Source organism: Pundamilia nyererei, unplaced genomic scaffold, assembly GCF_000239375.1.
Source record: "Pundamilia nyererei isolate P.nyererei 1_Seehausen unplaced genomic scaffold, PunNye1.0 scaffold00377, whole genome shotgun sequence".
In the NCBI taxonomy this organism is placed as follows: Eukaryota; Metazoa; Chordata; class Actinopteri; order Cichliformes; family Cichlidae; genus Pundamilia; species Pundamilia nyererei.
The window spans coordinates 225,920-239,775 of NW_005187778.1; the positions used below are offsets into that span (position 1 = coordinate 225,920).

The 13,856-nt window shown below is 41.6% G+C and overlaps 1 protein-coding gene across 1 annotated transcript; it reads right to left on the reverse strand.

The window, feature by feature from the left end:
• Positions 1-400: 400 nt before the first annotated feature.
• Positions 401-7,913, reverse strand: rab1ba (zRAB1B, member RAS oncogene family a). Its single transcript, XM_005752744.1, has 6 exons — positions 7,427-7,913; positions 3,773-3,845; positions 3,565-3,660; positions 2,034-2,129; positions 1,690-1,821; positions 401-990 (listed from the first exon to the last, which is right to left on the reverse strand). Exons 1-6 carry the CDS (start codon positions 7,438-7,440, stop codon positions 796-798), a joined length of 606 nt encoding a protein of 201 aa, XP_005752801.1. The 5' UTR covers positions 7,441-7,913; the 3' UTR covers positions 401-795.
• Between the last annotated feature and the right edge of the window lie 5,943 nt (positions 7,914-13,856).

Genomic DNA, 13,856 nt, shown 5'->3' on the forward strand with positions numbered 1-13,856 from the left:
AGAGAAGCAGACTCTGGTCGACACAGTCAGAGGGGTCTGCTTCCTGCTGGCTCACAGCACACGTCTGCATGTTTAGTACACTGGCTGACTGAGGCGAAAGAACGCCGATTCCTCAGACAAGAGTTACATAATAAAAACATTCACCTTGCTTTTGTCTAAACACACTATAAAAAAGTGGCTCAGAAGAGGAAGGAAACAGATGAAGGAGAGGGGCTCCCTGATTGGGCTTTCCCTAGACCATCCATCCATCCTAGACCCTCCTCAGGAATAACAACGATGCGTCACAGTTAGACTGCTAGCATCCTACAGAGTTCAGGTCATCCACAGTGTGTAGCGTAGTGAGTGTGTGCAGAGTGAGTGAAGTTTGGGCTGAGATCAGTAAAAACAGACGGAGCCCAAGGACAAATGCATTTGGCCAAATGGCTTTAATTTTTGTAACTCGTGCCATCACTACTGTGTGTGTGTGTTTCGTAGCAATAACCTCACTTGAATTTGAACCTAATCTTTTATCTCCATGTCATTTTAAATTAATGCTAATCTCTCATTTCCTTCTGCCTCCACGGCAAAAGATAAAATGGTCTCAGTGTGTTTCCTGGTTGCTTTCCTCTCTGTCTAATCAAACAGGTCTGAATTAACCCTCATACAGATTCAATCTGACTTTGCAGTTTAGACCTCTGTCCGAGCAGGTCACAGGGGGAAAGTCGGGAGTGGGAGTGGGCTATATGGTGGGGTGTGAGTTCTACGGGTGATGGGAGGGAACAGAGTAGAGAAATCACTGAGATGGTTGTAGGTCCTTTAACAGCAGCCCCCTCCAGACTGCCTGACGGGGGTGCTATCGATTTTTAAGTTGGGCTTGTCCCCGCCGGCTGTGGCCCCAGGGCCCATGCGTTTCTTGATCTCGGCTGCCATGGTCATGAAAGCCTGCTCTACGTTTGTGGCATTCTTGGCACTGGTCTCCAGAAAGGGGATCACCAAAGAGTCAGCAAACTCCTGAAAAGATAAGAAGAAAATTCAAGTGCAAACAGTCAGAAATCTGCAGTCAGAATATTTCAGCCCATTAGGTGTCTGTGCGGGTTCTCGGTCATCCAGGTCCAGGTAGTCTAAGGAGTTTAGAAAGAAAGTTTCTTTAAGTTTCTTGAAGATGTTTCACCTCTCATCTGAGAAGCTTCTCCAGTTCGAAAACCAAATGTTGGAGAGTCCCAGGTGTTTAATCCCTGGTGGGAGTTGTCCCGTAAGACGGTAGTTGACCCACTCTTGATCAGGGTCACCCTTTCAAGTGAGATCACCGGATGCAAGATGTGAGAGGCAGTTGAGGCAGCACGATCTCAAAAATGCATTTAATCCCATCTTCCACTAGAGATTAAATGCCTGGGACTCGCCAACATCTGATTTAAGAACTGAAGACATTTTCTAAGCTCCTTAGACGATCCCCCGACACTACTCAGTGCAGCACTCTGATCAACTGAAGGCTTTTGAGGGAGGTTTTAAGAGAACAGGACAACAGTGATTTACAACAGTCCAACAATAACATGAACTAGTTTCATATCCATCCAGATATGCCTTCATGTTTGATATGAATAATCAGGTTCCATCAAAATGACCTCGAGAGAGAGCGAGACAGAGACAGACAGACAGACAGACAGAGACAGACAGAGAGACAGACAGACAGTTATTCATAAGCAGCCCCACCTTAGCAGTTGTGTAGTCCACTACTTTCTTAGTCGTCAAGTCACACTTGTTGCCCACCAGAAGTTTATTGACATTTTCACTGGCATATCGGTCAATTTCCTGAAGCCACTGCTTGACATTGTTATAGGACTCCTGTGCAATGAGAATGAATATGAACAAAAAGCCGTCTCTATACATGAATACAAAGTATCTTCAAAAATCAGGGCATGACAGTGTTCAAATCTTCCTCCAAACCTTGAGGAGAACATAGTTAACACTTCTTCAGATAAAAGTAGCAAGTACTGGCAAATATTTATTTATTTATTAATTAAATAGACCATAACTCCATAAAAATGCTCACTCACTTGGTCGGTCACATCATAAACAACTATGATGCCATGGGCTCCACGATAGTAACTGGAGGTGATAGTACGAAACCTCTCCTGGCCTGCAGTGTCCCACTGGAGGGACGAAGAGGAGCAAAGGGACGATATATTAATATATTACAATTCTAACAAGCATATTATGATAGAAAACCAATTGTGTTTGTGAAAAATGAAACATTCATGAAGCTGTGTATAAGTTAACCTGCACCGTCGTTGTTTTAAGTTTCTGTAGTCTGATTTCTGACAAAGGTAACATTTCTATAAAGTTGCCAGCAGACTGAATATTTCTGTTTTCCAGATGACTCTAGCCTTTTAATGACTTGGTAAATTAGAAAGCTTTGAGGAAACACATCTACCTTAAGTAGACACGCCTCAGGGCAGAGTCAAGAATACACTATGCTGCCAAAAGTATTCACTCACCGATCCAAATCCCTGAACCCAGGTATTCCGATCACTTCCATAGCCACAGGTGTAAAACATCAAGCACCTAGGCATGCAAACTGCTTCTACAAATGAGTCCCTGTCAGGAGTTAAAGCCAGCGTGATATTGCTATAGGCTGCCACCTGTGCAACAAGTACAGTCACCAAATTACCTTCATACTAAATAGTCCAATAACAAAGTGGAAGCAATTGTGAAGGACAGCAACTCAGACGTGACGTGGTAGGCCATGTAGACACGTTCTGTTGGGTAACTTCTCCTGGGTTATTCTGATGGACATATCTGAGTTTGGCGGTTGCCAGGAGAAGAATACTTGTCTGACTTTCAAAGTGTAAAGCTTGTTGCAGGAGGTTTATGATGTAGGGCTGTTTTTCAGGAGTTGCCCAGTGGTTACAATGAAATCGTCCAATGTACATGTAGTATAAAAAGTTCAGCAAGGATTTGACCTGTCACTTCACGAACGATCAAAACAAACATCAGTTTGGACTTGAGGAAAAAGAGTTGTTGATTCTCACAAAGCAGGAGATGGATATGCAAAGTTATCACAGCATTTCCAAGTATCAGGAGCTGGAGTGACTAGTATCATGAAGCAGTCAGAGCAAAAACAGATTTGCATCATCGCTGTGTCTCCCAAAATGACAACGATCTAAAACATATTTCTCTAATAGTGAAAAACTACCTTCAGAAAACTAACAACAACTTTACAGACTGGCCTGCACAGAAGCCCTAACTTAAACTTAAAAATCAGCGGGGTTAACTGAGGATCGAGCTCCGATCAGAGGATTATAAAATCTGGAGGAACTTGAGCTGGGATAGCTGGGAGGGAGAGACATCGGTGTGACTCCAGGTTCACCAGTCATGGCGTCAGGTCTGCTGTGTAAATACAAATATAAACTATCGAACCCCATGTTCAGTCCAGCAAATGTAACCAAGCAAACAATCCACTTTCTAAAAGCTGACATCTCACAGATTCCAGAATTGCAAGTTTTGTCACACTCTGGCCAAATTTCCCTCAACCAGCCGCAAAAGAAGACCATAAATGTGGTGCTCTGTGTGTACATGTGCCCTCACAATCTGCAATTTGATGGTCTTGCCATCCAGCTCGATGGTGCGAATCTTAAAGTCCACTCCAATGGTGCTGATGTAGCTCTCTGTGTAGGTGTCATCCTACAGAAAGAGGAGGGACAGCATGATTCAGGCCAGCAGCAAAACCAGTTAAAAACAGTCATTCAGTCCAACAGAAGTGAAAAACATCTTACAGTGAGGAGGTACTACTTACAGCAAAACGCAGTAGAAGACAAGACTTTCCTACACCAGAGTCTCCAATGAGCAGGAGCTTGAACAGATAGTCACTGAAATACAAAGAACAAGGCTGAAAATTTCTACTGCAATAAAAAACAAAAACAGTGGGAAACATTTTATAATACGACCCGACTAAGTGCAAAATCCCCCTTTAATTAAATGGAACCATTGTTCTTTTAATTTGAAGTAGGGATGCTGAAACAAATGTGTACCAAGTCACAACAAAAACAGAAATATACCATAATATACACAATATTACCTCATCTTACAACAATCAGACCTATGTGACTTTATAACAATGGACAATGCAACTTTTTTTCCTTTTACAATTACTGTTCAAACACAACTGTCAAAAGGAGCGTGCAGATAAACGTTAGCTAAGGTTAAGCTGATACGACTCGACCCCTGAAAAGTGCCGCGTTCTTCAAATCAGCGGTGGGCGATATATCGAACAGACTCAATAAAGGTATGGCAAGTGTTTCCACAGACAATGGTTAAAATGGCTTTACTGAAACAAACCAGTATAAATTACCACGGCAACATTCACTTTTTTTCTTCCACACACTGTGAATGCATCATTTATCGCCCCCTCCCAACTGGAGAATATTCTACCCGGCACACTGCAGTGAGCATGTGTGTTTGTATCCCACCAGACACGGAATAACAGCGCCAGGAGGAGCTTCAGGGGACGGTGAACAAAATGCAGTAATTTGCAAAACATGCTGTTAAACTATTGCTGCAAAAAGGTAAAGTCGGAAAAGTCGAGCTGCAAAAGCACGAACGTTTTAAACGTCTCCCCACGCGCCAAAGAAAACGTTAAGCTGTGACAGCTGTGGCTGTTCGTGGTCAGTCATTTTCATAGCCACTATCTAGACTTTTGTTTCTGTAATTTGACGGCATCACGTTTTTTTAAATTGTAAAAATTTTATGTTCACAAAAAAGCATCTTTTTAATTTCAATGTTTTATTCTCATGAATTCTTTCTCGACTTACTTCTTTCTTGCTATGATCCTTTGTTTGTTAGAGGTCTATGATTGACCTCAGAGAGACGTGCTGTGACAGCATTGCCCTCTATGAAAAACCTCTGTGTGCAACTGATGGATAAAAAAATGGTTAAAATAAAACATTTCAGTTCACTCAGATTTTTAGTATTCAAAGTAGAAAAACTATTAAATGGTTGGTTTAAAACGAGTATGCCAGCACTATTTTAGGCACTCTATGGTTGAAACATTTGTTTTTGGAGGTTATTCAAGCATAATGTGATATATACGGTTTAACTACAGCCAGCTTTAAGGCCTGTGCTGATTAATTGAGATAGTTTGATCATACTTAAGACTGAAACGTCACTTAATAGCAGGACTTCTGTGAGCACTCCTGTAGAATCGGGATATAGAAGACAGGTTGATGCTTCGAGGAGGTAATTACTGAAGTTAACTCAGAAAGATGCATCACAGAATCATTACTAGTTAACGTTAAAGGGATGGTTGGCTCAACGGAGCTCTGACTGTGTGTCAGCCTGGCTACAGAGCTGAAGAGAAACCTGGGGTTGTTCTTATTTTCTTCAATCAGTGATGAATAGTAAGATGTTCTGGCTTTGTGGAGGGCTGTCTTATAAAGCAGCAAACTATTTCTCCAGGCTAAATGATGATCCTCTAAATTAGTGAGACATGTTTGAGAGTTCAGTCAGTCAAGCACTTCTGAAGTGAGACTTTCTTTTTCAGAAGACCTACAGTCTCCAGAGTTTTACGCAGTGGAGAAGTGAAAGAAGAAGAGGGAGGGACGTTTGTGGAAAAAACTTTGCAAATAAATAAACGCTGCAGAGTCTTTGCTTTCGATTTGCACTTCTTCCCCTCATATGTTAACACTTTTATACCAATATTGTCTGAGTGGCAACACCCATCATTCAGAAGAATACTGCAGCCACTTCCTGTGCCTAACGGCGAGTATACTGGGGCCTTTACTCCTCCCAATTTATTTGCATATAGCTGCAGCAGAAAAAACAACTCTGAGTGTAGGCCTTCAGTGTTTTGTGTGTTAGAGAAGATGAGACTTAAAGAAAGAAGAAAGAGAGGACACTTCTTTCAGATGCCGGTTGTTACTTTGCATCGTGTTTTCACATCCCAGGTGAAGGGGACCCCTTCTCAGATGACAAAACATAGCTATGACCCTTAATATCGAGACTCTGAAGGTGCAAACATGAAATTAAATTTGCCTCCACAGCCTGTGATGCCTACGAGTTCTCCCTCCTCTACCTTTGGCGTACTGCCACAAACTTAATGGATTAATTCTAAGTCTATGAAAATGTAATTACACACTAATGGATGTATATTTACAAAAAAGTACAAACCTCACATTTTTGTAAATATTTTATTATATCTTTTCATGGGACAACACTGAAGCTATGACACTTTGATGCAATGTGAAGCAGTCAGTGTACAGCTTGTATAACAGTGTAAATTTACCTCTGCTGAAAATTACTCAACACACAGCAATTAATATCTAAACCTGGCAACAAAAGTGAGAACACCTTCAAGTGCAAATGTCCAAATTGTGCCCAGTTAGCTATTTATTCCTACTCAGCATCATGTTACGAGGTCTCAGGTGAGAAGCTGGCGTTATTGCTCCCCCACTGTCTCATACTGGAAGTTCAACATAGCACCTCATGGAAAGAAGAACTGTCTGATAAAAAGAATTGCTGCTCTACATAAAGTTGCCCTGGTTATAAGAAGACTGACAGCACCCTAAAACTGAGGTGCAGGTCCAAGAACACACAGCGGTTCAACAGGACTCACTGTGGAGGCAGATTATGAGTGTACGATTAATCAGTCATAATCCCTTGTACATTCCTTAAACATATAAATATTTATATCGTTCGTACGTAGGTAGGTAGGTAGATAGATAGATAGGTAGATAGATAGATAGATAGATAGATAGATAGATAGATAGATACACATTCAGGGTAATTAATGTAACAAATTTCATGGTGTGACATTCAAGAATTTCGAACTAAAGTGTGGAAACTATGTTTTTGTTTAGCAACAGCCTACACAAACAACACAAATGAGCTGCCTTTGCATATATCTAAAAAGTATTGCTATGGAAATAGTAAAGTTTAAGTGCAAGTGGGACTAAAAACGTATTTTTGTCGAGTGTTCCATACTGTGGCCGTCTCCATGGAGAAAGGGGAAACAGTGGGCGGAGCCTGTTCGCCCAGGCTACAGGTCAGCCATAACACGCCAGTACAGCCCAATCACCAGCTGGTAACGTTACACGTTTTGGCTCTAGTATCTGAAACGAACAATAACCGCGTTTCTCTCTACACTGCACTGTTTTGTTGGGGGTCGTAGTTAAAGGTCCGCGGTCACGGGGGAAACGGGAGACACGCGGTCACGGGGGGAAACGGGAGACACGAGCAAGCAAAGTGTTTGTTGATGTGTGGAGAAACCGCACTGGGAAAGCTGACACGTTAAAGAAGCTGTTCGCACCCTGTTTACAGAAGCCGAGCGGCTGTTCTCCATTAGCACAACCAGCCTGGTGTGATGTAGCAGAAAACTAGCCAAACACAATGATACTTCCTGGAAGAAGACAATAACAACAGCCGTGCAGCTGATTGTGTTTAACGTGAAACTCACTATTCGGGATTCATGCTTGCAGTCTGGATGTTTGTCTGTCGGCGACTCGTCTCTTCCTACTCAGGAAAAAAAGATGACTTGTATGTCCGGATATCAGAGGCACATCGACGGTTGTTTACGGTCCCCGTCACTGCTCTGACTCCTCCGCTGTAGTCGGCTTCTATCGGCTCTTATAGCTTTAATCCTTACGGACATAAAATCGCTTCCTCCGGTTAGGTTAGTGTATTTTCTCTCTTTCTGCCTTTCTGTGACCGTTCTTTGCCAAATGTATACGACGACTGCGCAGGTGCGGTAGTGACGAAAGGTGACGTGTAATTACGAAGCGTAAACCTTTTTTTTAAATACAGAAATGGTGGCTCGTGGAGCTTGCCAGTAGCTCCCGGTGTTTCACGTTAAATGACTTTTACACCGGATTAGACTTTTTACATATTCTCCGTGTTCCACGTGCTGCATCCGCCGATTGGACGGTTTCACTGTGTGTCACGCGGATGACAACCAGCTGTTTAACACCTGCTGCTTGTTTAGGAATCACGCCCACGCTAACCTGTGCTGGTCAGGTTAACGTGGACATCTGTGTGGTCAACATAACGTCATCGCAGCCAGTGTGCCTTGCTTTGTTAGCGCAGAGCTGCTGGAGCTTGCGTTTACTCTGTGTGACTTTTCTGATCTCAAATTAAAAAACGTGATTTAAATTTAAAGGCATCATACAGTTTATTGGCGAACCTGTGTGTGAGCAGGCTTCTTGGTTTCGAAATAAATATATTTAATGACGCACATCGATTAGATTAGCGCCCGTTTACCTCATAGTTCTGCCACCGATCTCCTCAAATAATAAATTATATTCAGGAAACTCGTCATAGGCACAGGTAATCGATGGTTATTGTGAAAACTAATCATCTTTAAATAATCAATCCCAGGTGTTAGGGGGAATATGCAAACATTGCCAGTGTTGATTGAGTTTATTTGTAATGTGTTGATTCTATGAGTTCGAAGAATGAGAGTTGTTTTAGCAATTCAGAAATAAACTGGTGAGTCCACTACAAACCATCTCAGCAAATAAAAATGCATGTTTTTCTTTAGCTTCCTTTTCAGATAAGGATCAGCTCTAAACAGACACGTGTCTCATGGTGTTGCAGCTCAGCTGATGCCACAGCCGGAGGGAAAATGAGACTGAAAACATATGACCAGTTTAAATTACAACACCAGTTATTATGTGGGGCTAAATGAGGAATTGTATAAGTTATAAAAATTATGTATGATACCACACTAATCACACAGCATGAGTGACATCAGACAGATGTGAGACCTCAGAGCTCCCTTATTGAAATTACACATAAGCTTCATTTTCTTGTCACTGTGTGCTCTGAGATATTTATAGTCCTTCACTATTTTCACATCGACCCCCTGCATTGAAACTGGGGTCACTGGTTTCCTGGTTCTCCTAAAGTCCACAATCATTTCCTTGATCTTTGTCACACTGATCTCCAGATGTTTCTGTTCACACCGCATGACAAAGGAGTCCACCACAGCCCAGTACTCCGTCTCATCACCCTCACTGATGCATCACACCAACGAGAGTGAAGTTAGCAGGTGTCTGTGCAGTCTCCATATTCCCTCTGACTCTGCAGTATCGCTGTTAGCTCCTTTGTTTTGTTTGCTAGCAACCCAACGTTCCTCATTACAATAGACGGGAAGCAGTACAGCCCCATACTTCTATTTTGTAGAAGTGTTTATCAAATAAAAGGGCTGGTGAGTCTCGATCAATAAAGCAGCATTGACATGCAACAACATACTGTCCTACTCATGATGTCCAAAGTAATTTGTTGGTGCCGTAAATGAAGAAGAGGAAACTCGGGATCAGTGATTGAGATTTAGCTGGTATATAATACTTTATTATGGAGCCATTAAATTAAGAGTATGTCAATCAAAAATAAAACAGAATGTGATTTGCTGTGGAAAGAAAGGAAGGAATTACTAAAAACAAATCCTAATTTTAAAAAATATTCCAAAATAAAATTCTTTGATTGTGTGGAGTCATTTCTGACTGACTTGGCTGCGTCAACCGACAATAAACATCCTAGAGAGGGTGGTTTTAAGAAGCAAGAGTTGGATACCATTAGTGGATATTTAATGATGATACAGAAGTTCCTAATCCCAAAATAGATAAAGATTACATGACTGATGTGTTTAAAGTAGTGCTGTCAAAAATAACGGGTTAACGCAAATTAATCCGTTAACACGATTAAAAATGTTTAATGCAATTAACGCATCTGGAGTGCAGAATGACTCAAAATCACTGAAATGTTTCTGTCAACGCATTTCGGGCAGTTTGTCCAAGTAGAGTTACCTTCGCACATGTGCAAATGGGCAGTTGATCTGGTAGACGCATTTTAAGGGGCTAAAACTCCTCGACCCTTTGTTATGACCCGGCCTACGGGTAACCGGGACCCAACATGCAGGTGCAACTCCCCACTCCCACGACTCCCATGACAGGCCAGCAACACACTAACTAAAGGGGCTAAGCAGCAGTTTATATTCTTCAGATATGAACAATGTCAAAATAACAAACAAAAAGGTTTCTCCCGTCTTCAGAAAGTAAAAGCAAACAAGACAATTGTCTAACATAAGCTCCTACAAAAAAGAGAAAAAGGGCTTCTCACTCACTGCTGCAGTGCTCAATGTGTACACATGAATAAGACTTTACAAAAATGCTTTTAGCCCAACACAAAGATATCGTAATTACAAACAGCTCACACTGTACGAAAAGACTTTCTCACACAGATGCTCAGAACTACAAACAACTAGCTCTTTGTTGGGTGCAGAGCAGACAAGGGAGGGCGCTGTCAGCTGGAGGTTAAGAGGCTGCTGTCCATTCAATCATCCAATCCAGACTTCAAGAGCTTGTTTGAATCAGCCAATAAGCTCTCTAACCTGTTTCACCAGCAAATACACAGACACACCCCCACACCCAGCCTGGAGGGAGGAAATTCAAAGAACACACATACACCAATGGGAGGAGCCACACATCAAAACAGCCAGCGTGTGATCACAAACCACAACATTTCATTGAATCAAAACACCTCCATCTCATTTGAATGTATGTAGTGTAATGTACAGATACCCTCAAATGAAACCTGAGAGTCTACAGATTATCTCTGTTATTTAACTATAATTGGAATTTGTTTCAGTAAACAGTTAAAAAAAACAACAACTTGTGTGAGAGTCCAAATACATGTGGACGTACCTGTAAAAAAATATCTAAAGGATTAATGGATAGTTTTAAAATTACAGAAAGGAAGTATGAGAGAGGAGCAAAGAGTTAAACTGATAGTAAATGCATTATAGACGGTATAACTAGAGTGAAGTGGTAAAAGAACTTGATATGCTAGTGCGTTATTTAGATAAAGAAAAACTTTGGTTTAAAAACTATCAGCAACAGAGGGGCACCACAAGCAGCTATTGACTGCACAGACTTCAGCCACTGCACAGAGTACTGCCATTTTCACAAGTTCTCTGCTTACTCTGTGATGGTTAGTTGCATCGGTCAGGGTAAAGAGATGGAGTCATATAATGTGGTGCACACAGAATCATCTGCAGCTCAGTGCGACAGACACCAAGGAAATAAATGTGGATCTTAAAAGGACCAGGAAACCAGTGACACCTGTTTTAATTCAGGGGGTCAAAGTGGACACAGTGAAGGATAATAAATACCTCAGAGTACACATTGATAATAAACTGGACCGGGTTAAAAAAAAAAAATTGCTACTCCACACTACAGGAAGGGTCAGAGCTGTCGCTATTTCCTGAGGCAGCTGTAATCTTTTAACATCTGTCAGACAATGCTCGGGATTTTCAGCCAGTGCCATCCTCAATGGTGTTGCATGCTGTAGTTGAGGGTTGGGATGCCAACAGACTCAATAAACTCATCTGCAAGGCCAGTAACATTTTGGGGTGGAGCTGCACTCTCTAAAGGTGGTGTATGAGAGGTTTAAGGTTTATTTATTTATATAGCACATTTAAAACAACAGGGTTGATCAAAGTGCTTAACAATCAGCAAAAATCCTTGAGACATTAAAAGGCAATGCAAGAGAAAAAATTAACAAACAAACACCAACAAAAATCAAAAGTGACAGACATAAAACAGGCCTGATGATGATTAAACTAATTTGATTCAAAAGCCAAAGTAAAAAGTTGAGTTTTAAGACGTGATTTAAAGGAATGAATAGACTCAGAACTACAGGAGGTTGTTCCAGCGTGTCGGTGCTGCAATTACAAAAGCCCGATCACCTCTGGACTTCAGCCGCGATCTAGGTTGTTCTAAGAGCATCTGGCAAGATGAACTTAGTGCTGTCCTGGGGTTATACAAGCTGAGGAGTTCAGTCAGATAACTGGGTGCCAAATTGTTTAAAATTTTAAAAGTAAGCAAGAGAATTTTAGAGTATAAGGTATTTGACAGGGAGCCAGTGTAAATTAGCTAGAACTGGGGTGATGTGATCATACTTTCTAGTACCTGTTAGAACCTGTGCAGCAGCATTTTGAACTAACTGCAGACGGTAAAGGGAAGCGTGTTGGAGTAGAGAGAGTTACAGTTACGAGAGGTGGATGTTGTCCAAGATGAGAACAATGCTAGATGATTCCTCCCACCCACTCCATGACATGCTGGCCAGTACAGAGGCATGCTCAGTGAGATACTGAGATTACCCAAATGCAATGCAGTAGCTGCACACCCTTACTATCATCTACGTTCAAAAAAGAGTTCAAACTAAAAGACAACACATAAAACTAGGAAACCAAACTTCAACTAATCTTAAGGGAACACAAACTGTAAGTGAGGACAAAACAACACAGGATGAGGCAACAAAGTCCCAACACAGTCTCGTAGAATAAACGCACACCAGGAAAATTCCTCCCCAAACACCGGGAAACACAGCTGAATGGAATCAGACTAACAAGACAAGGGAAGCAAAACTAAACACAACAAACACAAGACGAGGGACTATCTAAACAAAACGAGTAGTAACAAACACTGAGAGCTGGACAAATATGGACACATGACTGACAGAGAAGACAGAAAAGTAAACAAACACAGAAATGAGACTGAACCAGAAACAGAAACACAAGGAAAGCAGGAAAAAACTGAGATTGATAAACCTGACTGAAAACAAAAAGATACTGCACGAGTATGAAAGTATGAAATCAGAAAACATTGGGGAATTTTCACATAAATAGTTTGTTTACTCTGATCTGAAACAGTTGATGAGTTTGAAATGAGAGAAAAACCCAAGTGAACTACAAGTGAACCAAAATGGATCACTACAAACCACGAGACAATGTTCAGTCCACCCATCGTCCAAATGTGTCTGCGGTGGGAGCAATAAAAACAAATACAGGATGAAGCTGCTGTGTGACTATTGGAGAACACAGAGAATCCACTGCTACTTGCTAGCCCATGCAGACCTTTGCACATCTTTAGCATTTTCCTAGATTGATATTGCAAACCACACGTTGCTACAGGTGGGCAAACAAAAATGATCAAAAATACAAGCTAAAGAAAACTGAAAACACCCCCAAAACACAAAACAGGGACTGTGACAGAGTAGGAACATAGATCAACAGTTTCTGAAACACTCAGACAAACAACCATGCCACTCACCTTTCTACCCGATGCTCTGTTTGAACTTCATAAGCTGTCTTGACCATGTCGACATGCCTATATGAATTACTAACCTGAGATTGGCTTCTCACGTCACATGATGTCAGACGGGCTTCTGTACGTACATTATTGTACTGAGATTTTCCTAAGCAGAAGACAACACTGGGGGCATGTCGCTCGGCTACAACAGGAAACTAAGGCTACATTTTGCACTGAATCACCAATAAAAGACAGCAGAATATCATCAGCGTACAGTGAGATCTTATTGGAGGTGTATCCTGTATTGTAGCCATGTATTTCTTTATGTTTCCGAATTGTTTCCGCCAACGACTCTAATGCGAGGCCACACAATAAAGGGCTCAGCGCGCATCCTTATCTCGTGCCACCAAATAGCTTAAATGGTTCGGAAAGGGTTTTGTTTGTGAGTATTCTGGCACACGGATTACTATATAACAACTGAATCCAGGAGACAAAATTAGGTCCAACTCCAAACGTACTTAATACTGCATATAGATATGACCATTCGAAACAGTCAAAGGCCTTTTCTGCATCAAGGCTCAGTATCACTAGGTCTGTATCTGGATCCCTAGAGGAATAAATAATGGTAAATGGCCTGTATTTATATAGCATTTTACTAGTCCCTAAGGACCCCAAAGCGCTTTACATATCCAGTCATCCACACATTCACACACTGGTGATGGCAGCTACAATGTAGCCACAGCCACCCTGGGGCGCACTGACAGAGGCGAGGCTGCCGGACACTGGTGCCACCGGGCC

What these genes read in the sequence shown, in the direction of transcription:
- rab1ba (XM_005752744.1), bottom strand. An exon ending in GTCTTCTACTGCGTTTTGCT is followed by an intron (nt 3,661 to 3,772) that starts GTAAGTAGTACC and finishes CTCTTTCTGTAG; the next exon opens with GATGACACCTACACAGAGAG. An exon ending in AGACCATCAAATTGCAGATT is followed by an intron (nt 2,130 to 3,564) that starts GTGAGGGCACAT and finishes TCGTCCCTCCAG; the next exon opens with TGGGACACTGCAGGCCAGGA.